At 40.0% G+C, this 21,415-nt stretch overlaps 6 protein-coding genes across 6 annotated transcripts; 4 read left to right on the forward strand and 2 right to left on the reverse strand.

The window, feature by feature from the left end:
- The first annotated feature begins 45 nt into the window (after window positions 1-45).
- mRpS26 (mitochondrial ribosomal protein S26) lies at window positions 46-1,303 on the forward strand. The gene is made up of 2 exons (XM_017153129.3): window positions 46-340; window positions 748-1,303. The coding sequence occupies exons 1-2, from the start codon at window positions 132-134 to the stop codon at window positions 1,214-1,216; spliced, it is 678 nt and encodes a 225-aa protein (XP_017008618.2). The 5' UTR covers window positions 46-131; the 3' UTR covers window positions 1,217-1,303.
- A 182-nt stretch (window positions 1,304-1,485) lies between these two features.
- On the reverse strand, window positions 1,486-3,199 carry Polr3D (RNA polymerase III subunit C53). Its single transcript, XM_017153128.3, has 4 exons — window positions 2,793-3,199; window positions 2,355-2,734; window positions 2,222-2,290; window positions 1,486-2,168 (listed from the first exon to the last, which is right to left on the reverse strand). Exons 1-4 carry the CDS (start codon window positions 3,026-3,028, stop codon window positions 1,600-1,602), a joined length of 1,254 nt encoding a protein of 417 aa, XP_017008617.2. The 5' UTR covers window positions 3,029-3,199; the 3' UTR covers window positions 1,486-1,599.
- A 1,408-nt stretch (window positions 3,200-4,607) lies between these two features.
- Window positions 4,608-8,014, forward strand: mus304 (mutagen-sensitive 304). The gene is made up of 4 exons (XM_017153134.3): window positions 4,608-5,367; window positions 5,838-7,338; window positions 7,431-7,610; window positions 7,678-8,014. Exons 1-4 carry the CDS (start codon window positions 4,729-4,731, stop codon window positions 7,899-7,901), a joined length of 2,544 nt encoding a protein of 847 aa, XP_017008623.2. The 5' UTR covers window positions 4,608-4,728; the 3' UTR covers window positions 7,902-8,014.
- A 302-nt stretch (window positions 8,015-8,316) lies between these two features.
- LOC108065199 (uncharacterized) lies at window positions 8,317-19,901 on the forward strand. The gene is made up of 2 exons (XM_017153124.3): window positions 8,317-8,513; window positions 18,336-19,901. Exon 2 carries the CDS (start codon window positions 18,362-18,364, stop codon window positions 19,442-19,444), a length of 1,083 nt encoding a protein of 360 aa, XP_017008613.2. The 5' UTR covers window positions 8,317-8,513; window positions 18,336-18,361; the 3' UTR covers window positions 19,445-19,901.
- On the forward strand, window positions 11,758-13,572 carry LOC108065198 (uncharacterized). Its single transcript, XM_017153123.3, has 3 exons — window positions 11,758-12,199; window positions 12,534-12,990; window positions 13,052-13,572. Exons 1-3 carry the CDS (start codon window positions 11,868-11,870, stop codon window positions 13,466-13,468), a joined length of 1,206 nt encoding a protein of 401 aa, XP_017008612.2. The 5' UTR covers window positions 11,758-11,867; the 3' UTR covers window positions 13,469-13,572.
- On the reverse strand, window positions 19,629-21,233 carry LOC108065197 (uncharacterized). The gene is made up of 2 exons (XM_017153122.3): window positions 20,641-21,233; window positions 19,629-20,582 (listed from the first exon to the last, which is right to left on the reverse strand). The coding sequence occupies exons 1-2, from the start codon at window positions 21,143-21,145 to the stop codon at window positions 19,771-19,773; spliced, it is 1,317 nt and encodes a 438-aa protein (XP_017008611.2). The 5' UTR covers window positions 21,146-21,233; the 3' UTR covers window positions 19,629-19,770.
- Window positions 21,234-21,415: the final 182 nt, after the last annotated feature.

A 21,415-nucleotide genomic window follows, 5' to 3' on the forward strand; every position in this document is an offset into this window, starting at 1 on the left:
GATTGCCTTAATTGGCACCACTGTCGGAACCAACAATCGAACTTCATGGAACTAGTTCGCCTCCAGAGTTGCACAACAGATCCGCAGCGGCGAAATAAAAATTAATCATTTTTAATTAAACTGCCAGGAAAATGCTGCGAGCTGGGTGCCAACTGCTGACGCAGTCCGCCCTTCCCGCCGGGAAGACGGGTGGAAATAGCTTCGCCCTGGAGTTCGTCCGCTGGCGCCGGAAGCCGCGCTGGTTGCCGGTGGCCAAGAGCAAGATGTTCCGCGTGCCCGAGCGCAAGAAGCAGACGGAGGAGGAGCGCACGGAGCTCATGAGGCTCCACAACCAGTACAAGTAGGTGGACCATTGCAGATTCTGACCCAAAATTAAACTATTTTATTAGTTGCAATGGTGAGGTGTGCCTGTAATCCTCGCCAGAAATCCCTCTTCAAAATATAATATTTTTCTATCAAAATATTTATAGGAAATTTAATCATTTTGTGATTTATAACTTATATTTTAAGACCTGTCCTAAAAAAAACTAAAACATTTTTAAATATTAATTTAAAATATTTAAAAACATTAATTTCTAACGGATAAGAAATCCATAAATCCAACAATTTAAATCTTCAATAATAAAGGATTGTTGAATTTTTAAAAATGTTACATTTATTTTGAGATATTTACCATCCTCCTTTCATTTCTATGCTTACATTCTTCAGATCGAATTTTAAAACAAAATCTTTTACCCCTTATTACAGAACCCAACTGCGCTCAGTTCGTCAGTTTCTGAGGGAGGAAGTCGTCCGCCACGAGGAGACCTCCACCGCGGACCACATCGTGCTCACTCCCGAGCAGGAGGAGGCCGAGTTCCAGAAGTGCCTGGATGCCAATGCCGCCTGGAACGCGGCCATTGCCAAGGAGCGGGATCAGCGGTTGGCCAAGGAGCGAGAGGAGAAGGTCGCCTACGTCCAGGAGCGACTGGAGGCACGACAGGTGCGCGAGGAGGAGCGCCGGGAGCAGGCCAACCAGCGGGTTCTGCTCGAGATCGAGCGCTCCAAGACGTACATCACCAGGGAAAACTTGGACGCCGCCATTGAGACCGCGTTGGCCAATCCCGTGGACCACAACTTCGCCATCGACCTGGCCGGGAATCTGTACCAGGGACGAGGCACCTCCCAGCTCCCGGATGCCACTCCCGAACCCAACCAGCAGGTCTTGAGTAATTAATCGATTGTCTTAGTTTGTTGTTACATTAAAAGTGCTTTTTTAGCTAAAAATGATTTCTTATAAATGTGAACTAAATTTAGAAATTCATACATGCGCTATTTTTTATTCAGCATAATAGAAAATAATTGTTTTAAAAAGGAGTTATGAAAATAGGTGTTTAAATATCTAAATATAAAGCCCAGTTCGATCATCTTCCTTTTTATACCTATCAGTTTTAAGCAAATGATGCCCAGAACAATTTAATGTTTCCCTTAGAAAAGAAAATCCCATCGTATTACAAATTTCTATATTTAAATTTTATATACGGCATTTAGAGTAGGAATAACTTAGACTTAGGCGCAGCCTATTTACAATATTACATATCTACTAAGGAGGAGTGGATGCTACGTGCTCGGTACCGGATTCGTTTGTTTGGCTGCCGCCTCCTGCTGCTCGAAGAGATGAACCCAATCGGGAGTGGCTTTGAGTTTGGCTTGGATGGGTCCCAGATTTATCATGTTGCCGCTGCGCTGCTCGCGGTTCGCAGTGACAGACATAAGCTCCTGCAGGAAACCCGGATCGAGGCCCATATCCAAATCAAAGCGGGTATCTCCCAGCTGCAGCTTAACGCGACCCGATTTGTACCTCAGAATCTTGCCGATCTGCCCCTCCTCCAGCTGCCGCAGCACACTTCCCTTGGCTCCGCTGGAGCTGGATTTCGCTGCAGGACTTGAGGGCTCCGATTCACTGTTGGCTAGCGGATCCGGTTTAGATGTTTCTGGCTCCTCGGAATCATCGCCTACACAGGGCAAAACATCGGGGAGCTGCATGAGAAAGATCTGCGACTGACTGGAGTCCAGAAAGTTTCCTATGGTGCGCGGATAGCGACCGTATTGCAGCGGTGGTTCCTCTAAACTGGCCACCTGGGCGGCCACATGCAGCTGCTGCAGATGCTGGGCCACTGCCAAGGTGTCTAAAAGATAATTTAAGATTAGAATATAACAATTTGTCTAGTGCATACCTTACCCTTCTGTGTCGAGGTTGAACTGGTATCCTCCTGCTTAACAATCGGTGTCTTCTGGGTGACCCAAAGTCCTGAGTTTTGGAAGAAAATTAAAGGATATTATGAAGAAAACGAAGCTTCACACACAACACCTACCCTCCTTCAGCAGGATGGGCCTGAGGGCCATCTCAGTCTTGGTGGCCTCCTCCTCGCTGAGCTCGGCATCGCTGGCCTCCGATTCGCCCAGAAGCTCCTTGATCCTCTCGGCCTGGCCCTTGTCGTCCTTGCGATCCACCCGTTTCCTGGCCACGGCCACCTCCTCACCGCCCCTCGCGTAGGCCGTTCCATTGCCCGTGGACCTGCGCACGTGTGCATCGCCCGCTCCCTCGGAGAAGAGTCCCTGGGTCTGGATGAGCGTGGAGTTGCCCCCGCCAGCGGAATTTCCTCCACGACCACGTGTTGCTCCTGTGCCGTTGCCACGCCCACCCCGCCGGCCGCTCCTGGGCTGGGTGGTGTCCTTGGAGGTCTTGACATTGCTGTGGTTTGGAGTAGATGATGAAATTTTGGATTTTCTTTGCCTATCCCAGCACTCACGCATTTTTGTTCCGCACCGCATTTAAATTGGGAGCAAAGACCTTCTTGCTGGCCGCCCCGGCGCCACGCCCACCGAGGGTCAGATCGCGGGCGGGCGTCAGCCTGGTCATCCCGTTGAGCGTCTCCAGGGGGCGTGCCCCGCCCCCGGACGGACCATTGCTAGTCGCTGTGGACCCACTGGCTCCACTGATGGACGAAGCTGCTGCTGTGGTGGCCGTCATCCGCTTCGCTGGCATGGCGTCCCATTCGCGCCGCCCGTCCTCCCGAAAGGTCTGCACACGTTGCACAGCTCTACTTCCCTTGAAATTCGCTTGTTTTGCGCTACAGTTTGCGTTCAGTTCTTTGGTTTTCCTTTGAGGTTAATAGGAAAGCAGTGTGCATGCCGATACACCACAATCGATAGTTGGGAGTGTGACGTTGAGGTGAGGAGAAACATCGACATTAGCATCGATATTATCTGGAATAGCATAGTTCCACTGAGAACATTAACGAGAGACTGTTGGATCTTTTGACAAATCTTAAACTCCTGTTCTCTCTGCCTAGCCAATATTAATATTAAAAATATGAAAATAAAAAAATTTGTGCTGTTTTCTGGTAATTTATCGCAACTTTGGAACTTTATGGGAGTACAAAGTACACTTTTAATTAATGTTAGTTATATTTACAAAGTGCAGACACTTCTGACACTTTGCTGCAATCACTGATGTTTTCGTACGCACAACAGCTTACATTTTGGCCCACACATAGCAACCAGCTTGCGAACGCTTTTCCGATCATAACAAACTACAAATAATTAAAAAAAATCCGAAAAACAATGAACTGAAGCATTATTTAATTTTTTTCCGCCATCGATTTGATTTGTTCTCGCAGTCATCGTTCCAATTTTCACAGTCAAAGGGCTGTCCATATATTACGTAATCACCTAGGGGGGGGGGGGGGGGGAGGGGGTCATTGAAATGATTATGTTTGATTACATGGGGAGGGGGGGGTCTTGCACAATGATTACGTAATCATTTTATATAAATTTTTTTATTTAAAGAATTTATTTAAAAACTTTTTTCCTTTAATTATATCTACAAACTTAGATAGGAAAGCAGAGAAAAAATTTTTTTAGTGGCTGGGCGGCGAAAAAGAAAATATTTAGTGGTTCAATCACACGAAGGACGCGAAGACCTGGAATGGCTTGAAGAGTATGTTGGAGATAATTTCAGCGTAGACGAACCGAATGTGTCATACCAAACTCCATTTATAAACAATATATAAGATTGGGTTGCATCTCCGTTTGAATCCACAGATTAAAACAAAAAAATTTTATTCTTGGGATTACGTAATCATTGGGGGGGGGGGGGTTGTTTATTGAATGATTACGTTTGATCACCAGGGGGGGGAGGGGGTCAAAAATCACCAAAAACGTGATTACGTAATATATGGACAGCCCCCAAGAGGAAGAATTCAGAGTTGCACCGAGAAAACATCGCCTAACTATCGCATAAAAGAGCCCGTCAAAGTCCGTCAAAATTAGATGGCGGACTAACCGGGAAATTTTCGGAACGGCAAAACCTTACGGACCATCCGTTCAACGGATGGTAGATGGTGGATGGAGCTCTGTGGGAAGACCCTATAACTCCGATTCCAACGGATGACATCCGCCATCCGATAACAGCTGACAAACATAAAACAAAAAATTCTATAAAAAAGTATTTTACAATAATAATATGACCGCTAACCGAGTTCGTAGTGTACATTGATCGTTTGAAGTATAGACACAGTGTAAACGCACCATCTTGTTCGATACGATTTACTCGATATGACATACAATCACAATGTATCGATAGTGACATCTGTTTGTGATTTTATAAACACAACAAACCGGCAAAATTGCCTTCCTCCTCTTATGGCCAGAAAGTAACACAAAAGGAGAGAACCTGGAGGAATCATGGCCTCCAAGCGATTTGGGCCCATGAAGGACTTTGCGCGGGCCAAGAAACCGCGTCTGGATGTCAGCGTGACGCGCGGATCAACGCGGCCCAGTCCTCCGCGGAACAATTTCGAGGGCATCTTCTGGGATGACGATGACGACGACGTCATCCTGATGGCCACCCAGCTGGCGGAGGCCGAAATAGAGGCGGAGGAGCGCAAAAAGAAGGCGGGAACGGAGGTGGACATGGCCCACAGCGAGGTGACCTTCAGCGAATTTGCTCCTACGGGTCAGGGTTCGACTAGCACCCAGCAAATGTTTCCGCCCCCGCCGCCACCGCCTCAAAAGAAGTCCACCTCCCTGGACATGGAAGCCATCTTCGGGGACGACGATGACTTTGACTTCCTCGCCGTAACCCTCATCGACAGCGAGCCTCAGAAGCTGGCGGATTCGAAGCCCAGTACGAGTAGGATCACAGGTTCCAGCATCACCGTTCAGCAGAAGACCACGACCACCATCAATGCCACACAATCACGCCAGCAGGAGCACCAACTCAAGTTCCTAATGGATCGCATCGAAGCCCTTAAGCGGGAGAAGGCCCAGCTGGAAAAGAATCTGGGCGACAGCAACGAACGCAACGAGATCAAGTCGGGAGAGGTGGGTTTAACCCACTGGGTTATCTATCTTTTTATACCTAATAATTGAAAATCCAAATCTAGGGAAATTTCTTTAGTGGAGGATACTTTAGATATACCTTTTTAAACTTACTATGATTAACTGAAAAAAGTGCGTGACATCTTAAGGATCCTGAAAAATTAATAATATTAGAAAGATATATTTGTGGCACTAGACCCGGGAAAAGAACGCATCAAAACCTACAATTATTTTTATTAGAATTTAATCTTGTCTTTTGAATATAGAAAATATGCAGTCTTCCAGTTTACTTTGCTAAAAAAGTATAATTTTTAAAATTACCTTTAAAAGGATTTTAATTAAACAAAAAAGTTCACTTTATTTAACAACAAATTTATAATCAAAATGTAAAAAAAAAGTAATATACTTTAATGGGCCCTTAAGCAGGTGATTTTATAAAACAAATGCCAACTAAATTCTCTTAATTTCCCCAGGTTACCCTGCTTCGCGATGAGCTGAAGCACGTCCGCCAGCAGCTGCAGGCCAGCAAGATGGAGAAGCTGGCTTTGGCCGACGAAACAAACCGGGATTGCAACAAAAAAGTGGCGGAGGCGGCCAAACAAATTGCGGCGAAGGACATCGAATTGAAGATGAAGAACGCCGAGTTCAGCAAGCTGAAAACACAGCAAAGAGCCCATGAAAAAAGTATGAATTCCAGCATTTTGCAGGCTGCCCCAGATCCGTTAGCGAAGCGGTCGCTACTCCGCCTTCAGAGGCTCAACATACACAGACCTGTGCCCAGGTTAAAAGCAAGCAATGGCAGTATGTTTGAATATAGCGAGGATGAGGATCAGGGTAAGAGACGGGGAAACCCTTTCGATTTAGAGCTAAAGCAACTGCTGCTCTATTACGCTCAGTTGCAAGCGCAGCCGGAATCTTTGGATAAACTCATTCCAAGGATACTCTCTTCCGTTGGCAAAGTTTTCAAGGAGTTTGCGTCGTATGCTCAAAGCCTGGACTTCCCACATAACTGCATGTTATATCCTTACAATCCGTACAACCTCGAGGAGCGAGTTCACCGCATTTCCCTTCCCCAGCACGGTAGCTTGTATGAATACGAAAGGGCTGTGCCTTTGCGTCGCTACATGGCTACCTTGGCGTTGATTTGCCGGCAAGAGGAGAGGATTTCACGAGCTCTGCTGGAGTGGAAAGAAAAGGATCTGGGACTAATTGAGATGGCAACCGAAGCTGTTATAAAGCTGGGATTTTCCTACGATGTTGGTAAACATTTTGGTTTGCTGGAAGCCCTGACTTCCCTCCTGAATAGCCTTCTGAAAGAAGAGCGATTGCCTCAACAGCATGAGGAGCTGCTCTTTGATCTGCTTAAGCAGCTGGTATTTACCCGACCCAGTCCTTGGGTTTTTGCTGAGCTTAGCTGCTGTTTCTTGAGCTGCCTTCGACAGCCTCAACTGTTAGATAAGATGTGTGTAAATAGTCCCAAGGACAGCTTTGTTTCGGATCGCGTTCGCTCCACTTATCGATTTGGGCCCGACTCCTGTTTACTACAGGTCTATGCGGGCTTACTGGAGCTATGCTTCTTTAGTGAGACTCCTCTGAGAACGGATCACTTCCAGCTGCTGCTTCAAATCGGCAGAAATCACGTGCGCTTTGCGTTCGAGTGCTTCAAGAATCCGCCGGATTTCATTTTGGAAATGCTGCCTTACTTCACAGATGTTGGAGAGGAGGATTCCGGCGACAGCACTTTGATGAAAGCGGGCAGCAGTTTGAGTTGCAGCACCACGGGAGCGGTCCATGGGTCGATGTCCAATGGATCTTCATCAGCGTCCGTTTCAAACTCTAATCTAAACTCAAATTCTAACTCGAGTTCAACGCAGCGCAGCAAAGACTGCGAGTGCTATGTGAAATTATGCCTTAGTGCGGTTACGATTGTCTTCCAAGTAATGCACCAATGGATGTTGCACGAGAGAAAATCAGGTGGGTTTTTTTATAGATAAGAAATAAGAATTTTTTAAATAAAAAAAAAATTATAATAGTATAACGAATAATATTCTTCATCTGTTTCTTAGGCACCGATGAGGTTGGCGAGATTTCCCGCATTGCTGTGCACCTGCTGACCCTCGTGTTTCATGAATATTACCTCACCTGCCTTTTCCGCGACTCCGAGGAGACGACAAAGCACTACCTCAGCCTAATTTGCAACTGGTGGAGCGAACATGCAGACTTACTTGGCTTCCAGCCAATACACTGTAACTTAACAAAGAATTTTCCCTTTTTTTCCATTCCTAACTTCTTAAAATTCTTATCCCACTTTAGTGCGTTTGCTAAACCAGCTGGAAAAAGCTCATTTCATGCTGAAACCTCTCCATCAGGAGGCCAATCGCAACAATCCAGCCAACGATCTCTCAGAATGGAACCGAATTGTCAAGAACGCGGATGCCCAGAAGAAAGTAAAGTCAGCTGTGAAATTTGATCCTACTAAATTGCTCGACATCGACTTCTTTGCTGCTCTGAAACAGGAAAAAGGCACGTTTGAGTAGTTATTAATTGTTATGTTTAGACATTTTAGTATTAGTTTTTAGGGTTTGAATAAGTGCAGAATTTAAACCAATCTGTTAATAAAGTACTAAAAAGTTTAAACGGCAAATATGAACTTAGGAGATATACTGAACAATTTAATTAATTTAGTTAATATATTTTTCGGTTCAAAATGGTTCATTCTTCCACGAGAATAAGATCTTACACGTGCTCACAACATTGAGAATCAAACTAACCATATTGTATTTTTTAAAATGTTATTTTGGAAATTTAAAATATATTTTGCAAACATAGCAATATTTAAATTCACCGCTAAACATTAAAATCGATTACAGATTAATTAGCGTTGGTTCAACTTATCGCTCCAGAAGAACAGCTGACATATTGCTCATTTGAACCAGTTCGTTTCGCATTGAACTAGTGTATAATTTTAGAAATATCATTTGATTTTTCTCTTTTAGCAATTTAAAGCTGTATTAATCGTGTGTTGGAATACCAATTTCGTTACCTAGTTTGCGTGCAGCATCTGTGGTTTGATATCCCAAGCGTGCTTCACTTCACATGCCGATGAGTGTTGATTTACCCCGATTTGTTGACAAAAATTGCAAAGATTGGTGAGAATAAACAATTGCATTATATACTTTAATAATAAAAGGCTATAATAATAATAATAACATCGGAAATGATGATCACCACAAAGATAAGTCCATATTTCCACAATTCCAAATGCACGCTTTAAGCGATGTCTGCTTTGGGGAACATGGATTTGTTTGGATCTTATATTGCAGTGGAAAATTGTAGGAAAAACTTAAATATATGTATGTATAATTCATTCCCAAAATGTCTTGTATGATCCCAAAATGATCCTGAACTGAATCAAAGATATTCAAATAGAAATAAGGAAGTCATAAATCCTACTTTATGTTTTCTATGAGGCATTAGCATAGCAATAGTAATCGCAGAATTATATTTCTTCAGAATATACATCTATGAAACAATTATGACAAAAATTATATTATCTGATTTTCTATTCCAAAATGTCGCTCGGGACATTTGCACACCTTTAAAGTTGAAAAAAAATTGTAAAACAATGGATTTTAATTTTAATTATGGGCTTTTCTTTTCACTCTTCCCAAGCTCTATTTTTGGTAAAAATCTTGATTTTGTACCACTTTTAGTTTTTAAGATATCGGTAAAAAACTGCCGTATTCGCTCGGGACAAAAATAGAAGTGGATTTCGGGGAAGTTCATACAACACCAGAAATTAGCGAATTCTGATGGAATATTTGAATGCGATTTTTTTTAGAATGTTGTTTAAACATGTCGCTGTGAAATGCTTTTGGTTTCACTCAAAAATTATTTGCCGTTTTTTTTTATGCAGTTTCAACCACATTCGCTCGGGACATGTCGCTCGGGACATTTTTTCCGACTGTTTTGTAAAGCGGATTTCTTTACCTCTATCTCTCAATTGCTGGATGTTTTGCTTTTAACTTAATAGTTTAGTATGTGAATGAAGGTTTTAGTACAGAAAAATGTCACATATTAGCATTCCTATAGGACAAATTAACAATAGAAGACAGGTCCAAAAAATAACAAAAAAATAGCCAAAAACTGATTTTTGCGTATATTGGTGAGGTTTGTCATAAAAATAACACAGGAACACAAAATTAAACTTTGTGAAATTTCCACGAACCATTTCAAGTTTTCCATGATATTTGGGTGCTCCTGAGTAAAAGTCCCATACAAAATTATTTTCCATCACCTACAGGTTCCGCGGTATAGCTAAGAATACAAAAAACCGATGTTTGCCGACATTTTGAATTACGTGGCCTATATAATTGGACCAACCTTTATTATTTTCGGTAGGACCTACTCTCAATACATCAAGGCATTCCTAAAAAATAGTCCCCATTGTGAACCATTGCCCATGTCTTTGGAATTCGACGCCAAAGTTGAAAATCCCAAAATTGTAGAGATTTTTCTGATGGAAAAACAATTCTGAGGATTAAATCTTGAATGGAAGTAATTTTAACTATTCATTGTATCTATTGTTCATTGTATGCTTTAATTTCGGTTTAAAGCGTTTTCATGAGAACATTTTATTGGATTTCTTATACTAATAAAACCGATTTTTTTATTTCATTATCTACTCCTAAATGTTGTCAAATTTTGAATAAGTCATGGCAACCTCTAGAACTAAGAAACTAAAATACGTTCACTGAACATACACAGAGAAATGTAAATGTTTACTCCCATTCTGTAGGATGCCTTGACTTTTTTAAAATTTGACAACATTTAGGAGTAGATAATGAAATAAAAACAACGGTTTTATTAGTATAATAAATCCAATAAAAAATATTCTCATGAAATCGCTTTAAACCGAAATTAAAGCATACAATGAACAATAGATACAATGAATAGTTAAAATTACTTCCATTCAAGATTTAATCCTCAGAATTGTTTTTCCATCCGAAAAATCTCTACAATTTTGGGATTTTCAACTTTGGCGTCGAATTCCAAAGACATGGGCAATGGTTCACAATGGGGACTATTTTTTAGGAATGCCTTGATGTATTGAGAGTAGGTCCTACCGAAAATAATAAAGGTTGGTCCAATTATATAGGCCACGTAATTCAAAATGTCGGCAAACATCGGTTTTTTGTATTCTTAGCTATACCGCGGAACCTGTAGGTGATGGAAAATAATTTTGTATGGGACTTTTACTCAGGAGCACCCAAATATCATGGAAAACTTGAAATGGTTCGTGGAAATTTTTGGCTGTGTACCTGTGTAATCAAACTATACTCCAAATTTGTAGTTAAGCGCAGTATACAACTAATTAGAAACTAATATCGGGGCAAAATCATGTGGAAATATGTTTTATTCAAGTATCAAGGTTTTTGGCTTGGTGGACTTTTTTTTGGAAGTGCCCATATATTTTTATACATATATTTAAGTTTTCACCATTTATAAACAATAGTTTAGGTCTATTAAAACGTAGCCAACAAAAATCCACAGAACAACACAGTTTTAATTATTGTAAATTATTAAGCTGGACAGGGATTTTTCCTTTCCACAATCATTTTAATAAAGTAGCAGGATTTAATTTTATGATAAACATCAAGCTTGAAACGTGATATTAAGATTTTTCCATGTGGTAATCTTATCATTTTAATCTCCAAAGTAAGACAGTTTTCCTAGAAGCCTAATAAGAAGAAATTTTTGGATTAAGATAAAGACAACCGAAAAATGGAATTTAATAAAGTCGAGAAGCAGCTTAGGTGTGGGCAGGTAAAACTATTTACTTAAAATTTGTTACCCCGTGTACAAAATTCGAGCGGAACAACCTTCAACCCGTGTCATTCAAGGCCATCACTTAACCCATTTTTATTATTTATAATTTAGTGCCGTGATTTAATTAAACAACAGACAATTCCTCTTTGTTTGGGGTGTGCTTAACAAACGCATTTTATTATTGTTCCGCTCTCAGTTTTGCTCCATATCTACAGACAAAAAAAAACTGTTTAATTTATTTATTTATTAAAATAAATTATAATCAATTATAAATAATGGTAAAGAATATAAATCTTTTTGGTTCCATAGACAAAGTCTATATCTGTTACAATAAAATTACTGCCCTAAAAGACTAATCCAAAAACTCCCCATATCAAAATTGTGTTATGAAACGCATTAATTGCATTGAGTGCAAGTACCAAGTAGTATTATAATTCTATCACAATTACGTGAGAATTAAAAGTAAGATAATTTCGTCAATGTTGAAATGCAACAGATGTAAAGTTTTAAGTGAAAAATAATTTTTGCTCTGTGTTGATCATGTAGTGATAACGACAAAGCTCCCAGCTATACGTGTAATAAATCTGAGGGAACCCCGGAGTGAATTTCATAAGTAGTGCAACCCACATGGGTTTAGTCGGTTGGCGAGGTTTGTTCAGAACGGACGTAAAACTATGGAGCGGGAAAACTATAGTGCGAAATATTTCGAGAAAGCTTTGGCGAGAGCGTATAGTTGCGAAAAGCTGCGGGTGGAAAACTTTCACATCGAGGTGGTGAGCCAGAAAGGCGAGAACTTTTGCAGCGTCATCTACCGGGTGGCGTTGGACTTCCGTAGGTCTCCCGATGGCGATCTTGAATCAGGAAAATATGTTCTCAAAGATCTGTTGCCTGTCGCTGCTGAGTTGGGAACGAATGAAAAGGATATGTTCGAGCAATTACTGCCAGCGATGTCAGCTATCCTTGAAAGGGCTCCAACGGAGTTTGGCGAGCACAAGCTGAGTGCAGAGTAAGTAATAACGTTCTCCCAGAGAACTCTGAAGAATGGATCTAAAACTTTATTAAGCTGCATTTAAAGATATTCGTAAAATAATTAAAAATGGTTTTTGTACATTTTAACGATTTTAAAAAGTAAATTCTTGTAAAAAGACAAAGTTATTAATAAAATTAAAAATTAATATTAGTGCAGAAATGCTAAAATTAAATCAATATTAAAATTTATAATTTATTTTTAAAACTTTCATATTAGTGCAGAAAAAGCTAAAATTAAATCCATTTTAAAATGTTAAGTTCATGATCTTGTAAGTTGAAAAAACATATTAACTTTTTGTTTCGATTTTTAGTTGCTTGCTAGCTGAGACATCTGCTGGAAAGGAGATCTACATTCTGGAAGATCTGTGCGCCCTGGGATACGGATCTTTCGATCGCTATCAGGGACTAAACCTGGAAGAAGCCAAGATTTGCCTAAGGAAACTGGCTCAGTTCCACGGCTCTTCCATGGTATTGTACCAGAATAAACCCGAATTGGTGGCAAAGCTTTCACCCTCGCATTATGCCAAAGGACTTTCGGATCCGTTCGCCAAGGCCCTCGTCTTAGATGGTACCGAATATGCTGCCGAATTTTTTGCCGACGAACTGCCGGAAATATCGAAGAAAATGAAGGCACAAATACCAGACGCATATTCGCAAAGAATGAAAAATGTGGTCGATCCGAACCAGTCGTCTCTAAATGCGGTTATCCACGGAGATCCCTGGTTAAATAACATAATGTTTGATTCTGCTAATAAAAGGGCGGTAATTGTGAGTACAAAATAATTGTATTTTAATGTACCCATTTTTACTGATTCTTGTTCCATTTTAGGTTGATTTCCAAAACTGTTATTGGGGCAGCCCGGCCGTAGACCTTTATTTCCTTTTTTACACCAGCATAAAGCATGAAATACTGCGGGAAAATCAGGATACTTTTGTGAATCATTATTTCCACAGTCTCCAAGAGACATTAAAACATTGTGGCTTCAAGGGACCACTGCCCACTCTTGATCAATTAAAGGATGAGATGAAGCGTTGTTTGTTGTACGCCTACTATGCAGTTACTTGTGAACTACCCATTTGTTGTGCTTCCCCGGAGGCAAGTGCCGATTTCGGTGTTGACACCTTTGGAAATCCGGAGGCTATGTTAAAGAAACGTCATCAATTATTTGCCAGCGATCGAGTGCGTCAGACGATTAAGGCCAGTCTGGTGGAGTTTGATAAGCAGGGTATTTTGGAAACCCCTTGAAAACAACCAAATTTTTCAATTTAATTGATTTCTAAAAACGTATTATCTCGTTGAAGTATGCTATACCAGTATTTTGTACAGAATAAACTGTTTTACATATTGAATATGTTTGCTCTTATGCCTAGTACTCACTTCAATCAAAAAGCCTACGAAATGAAAATCTCCATACAAATTTTTGATCAAGGAATTTTCCGCCTGGTCATTTTTGTATAGAAATTTTCGTTTTGTTGCCTTTTTGATTGAAGTGAGTACTAGGCCTTACTCAAAAAAAGGACTACCCATACGTATTCTACAAATTGTAGAAACATTTTTTTGATATTTATTTTATTATCCGCATCTATCCCCATTTTAAAAATATATAAAATCTTAAACGGTTATAAAACACCAATGGTTTAAACGCGTAAATATTTGCTTTCCGCAAAATAAGATATTCTTCTTTATTTAATAATCTTTACAAATATTTCTTTCAAAATCTTTATAAGTTTTCTTTTGTAAGAAATGTTTTCTTCACCCCTTTTAATTTCTATAAGTATTTTTTATTCATTACCTCCTTTAACGGTTTTACACAACCCAGCTCTTATTTAAGACAGAATTCAAACTCAAGTGAAATATCTTGTGTTTATAAATAAATTTGTAGTCTGCCAAAGTTTCTGGCCAAGATTTACGAGTGTGAGTGTGTGATGCATGTGCCCCGGCTGGCTGCATTAAAAGCGATAAAGTTCTCACCTCCGTTTCGAGTCAACTTCATGCAGCTAAATATGCAAATCGCTTTACAGTTATTCCTAGAAAGTTGTCAGCTGCCAAGTGTAAGCCAACTCGGCTCCAACTGAAGCCAAGCGAAGCGAATCGGGGAGCATATAAGACCAGAATCCCGATTCAAGGAGGAGTATCCTGCAGGAGCGTGGGAGCCAAGGTGCATTTGACGCCAATGTTACTTCGAACACGCTTGTCCTTCCTTCAAGTGTTTAAAAAGCAATTTATTGCTATTGTTCGGGAGCAGTCAACTTAACCTATCCTAAGCTTGAGTTTGGAAAGGGGAAAGGTGAAAAATCTGTCAAGGAATTTGAATATCTGAAGGGTTAAATGTGAATACCAATAGTCAAATATTTTCCATAAATTAAGTTATTTTAAAAGTTATTATTTTCTTATTTCCTATTTTAAATAAATATTATTGCGTCTTTAAAATTACGTTTAAGATTTAAACGAAATGAATCCCGTGAAATTACATAAATCGTTTCGACTGCTGGTCAATTACCATTACAATTTCGGCCCCTTTTACCACCTTCTTGCTCCCATGGGTAATTGTAAACCTTAATTAACATTGAAAACAAACACGACGGGCCAAACGCAAACAGAAATCTGTCTAAGGCTGCCAGCCAGTCGAAAGAAACCCATAAATCAATTTTGAAATGCATTAGAGACAGGTAACCCGCCGCCGACTTCCCCCTTTCCCCAATTTCGTCAAGGAAATGGCTTCGAGCAAAGTGCAGCAACTCGAAGGGGTCAACTTTCTGGAGCTGGTCAGTGGCCAAAAGTTGCAACAGAGCCAACCCCTAAGAACGAAGTCCCCTGCTCCCTTCGTCACCTTTCAATTAATGCGTATATCTCCAGTGTGATGGCAGAACCTGTTTCCTTTGCTTTCATTTGGGGTTGCATTTACTTAACGCCTCGCCTCAGCACTTAACTTCCGTTTCCTGTTACCAGGGGAAGGGGCTCGATTCAGTTTCTCTGACTTTCGGGCAAGGCATTTGCAACTAATTGAAAGTGCAATGCGATGCTGCAGAATGCAATTAATGCCTTGAGGCTCCAGAAGGCCTGACCTCCCACCTTTCAACGTCTGCAAACGAGAAGTTGCATTCGAAACCTAAATGCACAGAAAAAATGATGTGCAAATGAACTTTCTATTGGGGGTGCTCGAAGACAACACAGGAAGTTTGAGGAAGTGGCTGTGGGAGTAATTGGTTTTTGAATGAGTCTTACTAAAGCGAATGATATATGAAACCTTATATAAAAAGGTGAAATGTCAAGTTTTGTACAAATCGAATTTCTCAATATTTATTATTTTTCTATAGTACTTCGTATTTATTTGAAGAATAAACAGAAAATATTTAAATCAAATATGAACTATTTTCTCCACAATCTTAAAGTATTAAAACTAGAACACAAAATAACTAAATAATAACTTCAAGATCCTGTAATCTACGATTATTTTATTCTAATATAACCTCCCACCGTTTTCTCTCTCACTGCCAGAATAACTCAAGAAACTTTTATCAATTAGCTTCTAACTACTCAGCGTATGGCTGATGTTTGGGAAATAAAGATTCCATTCCGAATCCTGAGGGGCATACAATTAAAAGCAATAAATTTGCACAGGCAACCATAAATCAAAGTCCGATCATAATCTCAAGCTAAGCAAATAGAGAGAAAAAGCCAAAAACGAAACTCTCGTTTCCGCTCAGAATTTTCTCCTTCTATCCCTGAAACTTCGAATCCATGAAACTTCACCACAATCCGGGGAAATAGTCGCTTCGCTTCGTTTATTAATTGTACAACTGTCTCCAATCATAATTAATGAACTTTCGGCACATCCTCCGTCGCAAACTCCACATATCCCCGAATTTTGGGGTGGAGTGCAGAACCAACACTAAAATATAAACACAAATGTTTTTCCTGGCACACCATAAATCTTTCATTTGGCAAATCTCTGTGGGGCCTTTCCGTTCACATTCTTTTCCCTTCTCCCCACTTTTTCCTTGTTTTATTTGGTTTAATGGCTGGCAGTATCAATTAGACACATTAAAGGACTTACTGGCTTACTTTTATTGTCTTAGAAAGATTATGTGTGAACTTAAAGTAATCAAGGATTTAAGAAAAGAAAAACACAGTTTTCTACCCAATAGATGTATAAACTTAGCACATCTAAAAATATACCAATTTTTGCTACCCCAAACGGTTGCGTTTCAATGACTTGGAAATTTCAGTCCGGGAATGCGGAAAATTACATATGCAAATCCCTTATAATTACCAGCTAACGTCTTTGAAGGACCACATCCCCATTTGGGTTAGGAAAAGCTTAAAAGCAAACACCTAAATTGCGATAATTTTTCATTTCGCTTTGGCTTTTCTTCAACGTCACTCATCAGTGGCTCATTTATCAACGATGTCTTTGCGATTGCATTTAGTCAGCTACTCATTTCAGAGTCAAATTTAAATAATTTTAAAATGATGACAAAAGCTTTTCCAGCCATCCAAGTAATTATATGCGCACATGGCAACCAGAGAAAGGTTATGTGGAGACTACAAGCATTAACACTTTCACGGCAAACAATCTAAAGATAAATGAAAGCATCATTAGTCATTGGCCAACCCCACACACCCCGTAATCACATGTGTCCTCTCCAATTTTTCACAATTCCTGTCAGAAGGGGTGGGGTTATATGTGATTAAACCCTGCAGATACCAAAGTATTCATATGCAAATTCTTTGTGGCAGGGAGTGACAGGTCTCTAGTCGTGCAACTAAGTACTTCGAGTCTTTCTGGTCCATTGTCTGTAGCAAATTATTTATTGGCCATCATTACTTTGATAGCACGCTGCTTTCGGTAATGTTTGAAGAAAGTGATAGAATTTATGCTTTCGCTAGGCCTTTTATATATCTTTTTGTATTTCTAATTTAAAGCTTTAAAATTCAGCTAGTTGAATTAGTCAGTTTTTATTTAAAATATTATTTTGGAAAGCTTCGCTTTGCGAGCGAGTAAGCAATAAAATTTACTTTCCCCACATGATTGGGCAAAACGTTTTTCATTTTTACAAGGCGCTTTTCCTTATGAAATTTTCGCCCTTAAGCGTGGCAATAAAATCGTAATTATTCCTGTGCTATTTTTGATAATATTCTAATGACATTCTCTGGTAACCAATTGTCGGCAGCTTACTTTTATGAGCTATGCGCAGACATGAGCCAAAAAAACTAATTACCTCAAACCGAGTTTTTACATGAGAGCTGAGGAAACTTTTATGGCCGGTGTGGTTTCGGCACTTTCAATATAATTTTAATGTCATTTTGCATAGGATTTGAATGCTGCAATCGATAAAAGGATCTCCTCCCATCCGAGTAAGCTTTTATGACATTTTCGGTCCGTGCGAGTCGAGGCGGAAAATTTGTTGGCCCATAAAAGTGCAGCGTCGTCACTCAGAATGGGTAACAAAAATTATTCATAGTGCAACTACCCCAGTCTCTCATGCCCCTTCATCATATGTATGCATCTCAGTGATATAAGAAGTTGGAAGATGTTTGAAGGAACTCTGCAAACTTCCTTAAAATTTATTACCAGGAAGTTACTACGAGAAAACAACAAGTTTACAACCTGAAAATATTATCTTAAACTGAAATTCTTAAAATATACGACTACAAACATTTTTTAATCTCGCAAGAAGATTAAATTCTTAAAATATGTGGCTACATAAATAAGTATGTAAAAGAAATCACACAATATTCTAACTTTAAGTTACCGCAATAAAAAGAGTAGTTTTCTACTGAAAGGTTTTTCCGAATCTCTTCCCGAAAATGCTCCCCTTCATAAGAATACCAACAAAAAGGACCTTAAACTGCTGGTTTTTGGCCTTTTTATAAGGCAAGAGGAAATACATACATAGCTTTCAAATACGTATTTTCGAATAATTATAATGTTACTATTTGTTCGGAATTATTCATTTAAAATAATATTATTGACTTAGTTTATGAACCCAAAAGTATGTCGTTGATGTTACCAGTTGGGTCGAAAAATATTTTTAAATTTAATAAAATTACCACAGGGAATACAATTAATTTCTGCAATACATTTTGGTATGTCTTTTTTTACTTGCAGCCCATCCTTGAAGTACCAGAATCGCCATGCGGCCAAAGGAGCACCCGGACTTGCACTTGGATGTGATCCCCAAGATGTACGATCCTCACTTTAAGGTGTTTGTTACCAGCCTGTGTCATGTGCAGAAGCATCTTGAAAAGCTGCCGCGCCGGTTTTGCCGGATGTACACCACAGATGCGCTGGCCGCCCAGCTGCTTAAGTACCTGCAGCCGCTCAAGGCGAATATTACGAGGCAGGACTTCCATGTGGTTGAGGAGGGCCAGCCCTTTCCACTAATCCTCAGCGACGGAAAACGTCTGGAGGCGATGCTCTGCTCCGGCAGTCATCTGGGCCACAGCCTCATCCTGCTCATCCGGCGGCAGCAGGGAGGAAGATTGCTCTACTGCTACTCGGCAATGAGGCTCGATAATCTCGGCCGTTTGCTGGGCAACGCCGCATTCAACTCATGGATCGCCGAGGGAACCGAGCAGCTGTATCTCAATCTCTCTGCTGTAAACGTGCCGTTTGCCCCTGTTGATTTCGATGAGATGGCCATTTCTATCGAGGATCATGGAACTATGAATAACAACAGCGTGGTTCATCTGGGTGTTCCGCTATTTGGCTACGAGGAGATGCTCTGGAGATTGGCACACACGCGTCTCAAAGGACACATCCGACTACATGAAAAGCTGGCTGAAAGCTATAAGTGCCTTAGTCCTGACCTGGAGCGTTTTCAGAGAAATAACTATATTCCACGGGTCTATGTCTACGGTTCCTTGGAGGACGCTAAGCTTATTTGTCGACCGAGAAATGTAGTTTCCTTAAATATAAAGGACCTTAAGTGGTCGCCGACACCGACGAGGATGCATCTTCGCCAGCTATGCAGCTTGCTGCGACCGCAACACATCCAGGGAATTGTGCCCTTCCAATCGGACGGTGTCATTCCGCCCATTCCGCCGTTCTTGAAGAGATTTAAGGCAAACTACTCCCCGAAGAATGAGATCGCAGTATCAAGAATTCGTAATTCTCCCCCCAAAACAGGGGAAAAACAAGGACCCTATCGAGCTATCCAGGCCAGAAGGGCCTTTCAATTTGTTGACGACGGAGAAGATAGCAGTGGTTCAAGTTAACACAAAATAATAGGATCCTTAATAAGTAATTTCTATATTAACATAAGACTCGGAATTTGTTAAAAGTTTTTAAGCCACTTTGATATTCATAAATATATGTGGCGAAAACCAAGGTAAACCCCATAAGTTAAGTTAATCCTAAAATTATTTTCATGTTCATTTCCTTAAGTACCAGAATAAATGGTTCAAAAATTAATAATTTTATTATAAACATAGTATTTTCCGGCATAATTAATTCAGCAAAAGTTCGGCTTAATACCTTGATTCCATCGAAATATATTTTCCACTTTGCTGCAAAATTTATGGATAGAGATTGGAATGCGGAATTATTGATTTGTTGGGTCAATTAGAGTGTCTTCATCGTCCCAATCGGCAAGACGCTCGAACTCATCATACGCTTCTTCTTCAGTTTTTAAGATTTTAAGATCATCCTGGGTAATATTTGATTCGAGTGAGTGTTCCGCATCCTCCGGCTTTAGAAATATTTTATAAAATTCTTTATCAGACTGCTTTGAAGATTTCATGATTGTTAGATCATCGTATACAACAGAGGATTCCACAGTCTTGTCTGAATCGAACTTATTACCTTCTGCATCCTTTACAATTATATTTTTTAATTCCTTATCAGTCTGCTTTGATAATTTCATGTCTGTAAGATCATTGTCCGTAACACAGGGTTCCTGTATTATATCTGAATCGAATGCTCCTTCCGTAACCTTCGCACTTATTTTATTAAGTTCTTTATCAGACTGCTTTAGTAAACTCATTTTAAGATCATCGTCCCCAACAAGGGATTCCTGGGATTTATCTGTATCGAACGAGGGCTCTAAAAATATTTTAGCACAATCCTTATCAGACTGTTTTAATGAACTCATTTGAAGATCATCGTCCGCAACACAGGATTCCTGGGTTTCATCTGATTCCAATGAGGTTTCCCTAATTTTCGGCGTTAAAACTATTTGACAAAAATCTTTAACAGGTTTCTTTGAAATATTCGTGTCTAACTTGACTTGGGTTTTGGATGTAATAGTTAATTCAGTGGACTTGACTTGATCTTTACTTTTACGGAACTTTGGAAATTTCATTAGCAGCGGTTTCATTTCATAAATTTTGGGAATTGTAAAAAGCATAACGAACCCTATATAATAAGTACAAAATATAATTTACGTTTTTATTTATAATAGGCTACTACTTACCAACATGGAACAAAATGGTGAAGTTTACCATCTTCACAACCAGGGCCATGCCACCTAGAAAGATGAACACTTTGAACGATTTCCATAGATTCTCTGCTAATAAAATCGTTCGTAGATTATCGAGGAACCAAACGATTTTGTTCGAGAACAAGACTCCCAGCTGTTTCGATTGCTCTGGGGAAATACTGATATCCATGTCAAGATATTTCTGGTAGGGATTTCCGGGGATATCGGTCTTATTGATCCACTGAAGGAACCGCACATAGAAGCGGTAGATGATCGTTATCCATAGGCCAGTCACAGCCCATAGGTTCACCACGGATATTGTCGACCCAGATGATAGATCATAGACTAGGGACTGGAGGGCTACGAATATCAACATCGACTTTCGCCAATTGCGCCACAGGATCAGATTGGTTATTCCCTCAGAAATAGACTTGGATATCTGTTGGGTCACTTCTGTGTTGGATGCAGAGACTGCAAGTGGGTTCAGATTTGAAGCCATGTTGTTATAGATGTTTATTAGAAAATTCTCGAGACTGTACAAATAATGTCGACTTGAGTTTAAGCCAGTTCTAAAATGATTGCTCAATTGGGTTCTTTTTTAATGACAGTTAAATATGTACATACTTGATTTGTTTTGGTTTAAATTGATTTAGTTCATTTATATTATAAAGGCTAGTCCCGATTTAAGGCCTGCCGAAATAAGTATAAGGATTACTTAAATTAAAATAGGTTATAGCCACCTACGCACCCTTAAAACTTTTCCATTCTT

The sequence above is a fragment of the Drosophila takahashii genome, chromosome 3L, assembly GCF_030179915.1.
Source record: "Drosophila takahashii strain IR98-3 E-12201 chromosome 3L, DtakHiC1v2, whole genome shotgun sequence".
In the NCBI taxonomy this organism is placed as follows: domain Eukaryota; kingdom Metazoa; phylum Arthropoda; class Insecta; order Diptera; family Drosophilidae; genus Drosophila; species Drosophila takahashii.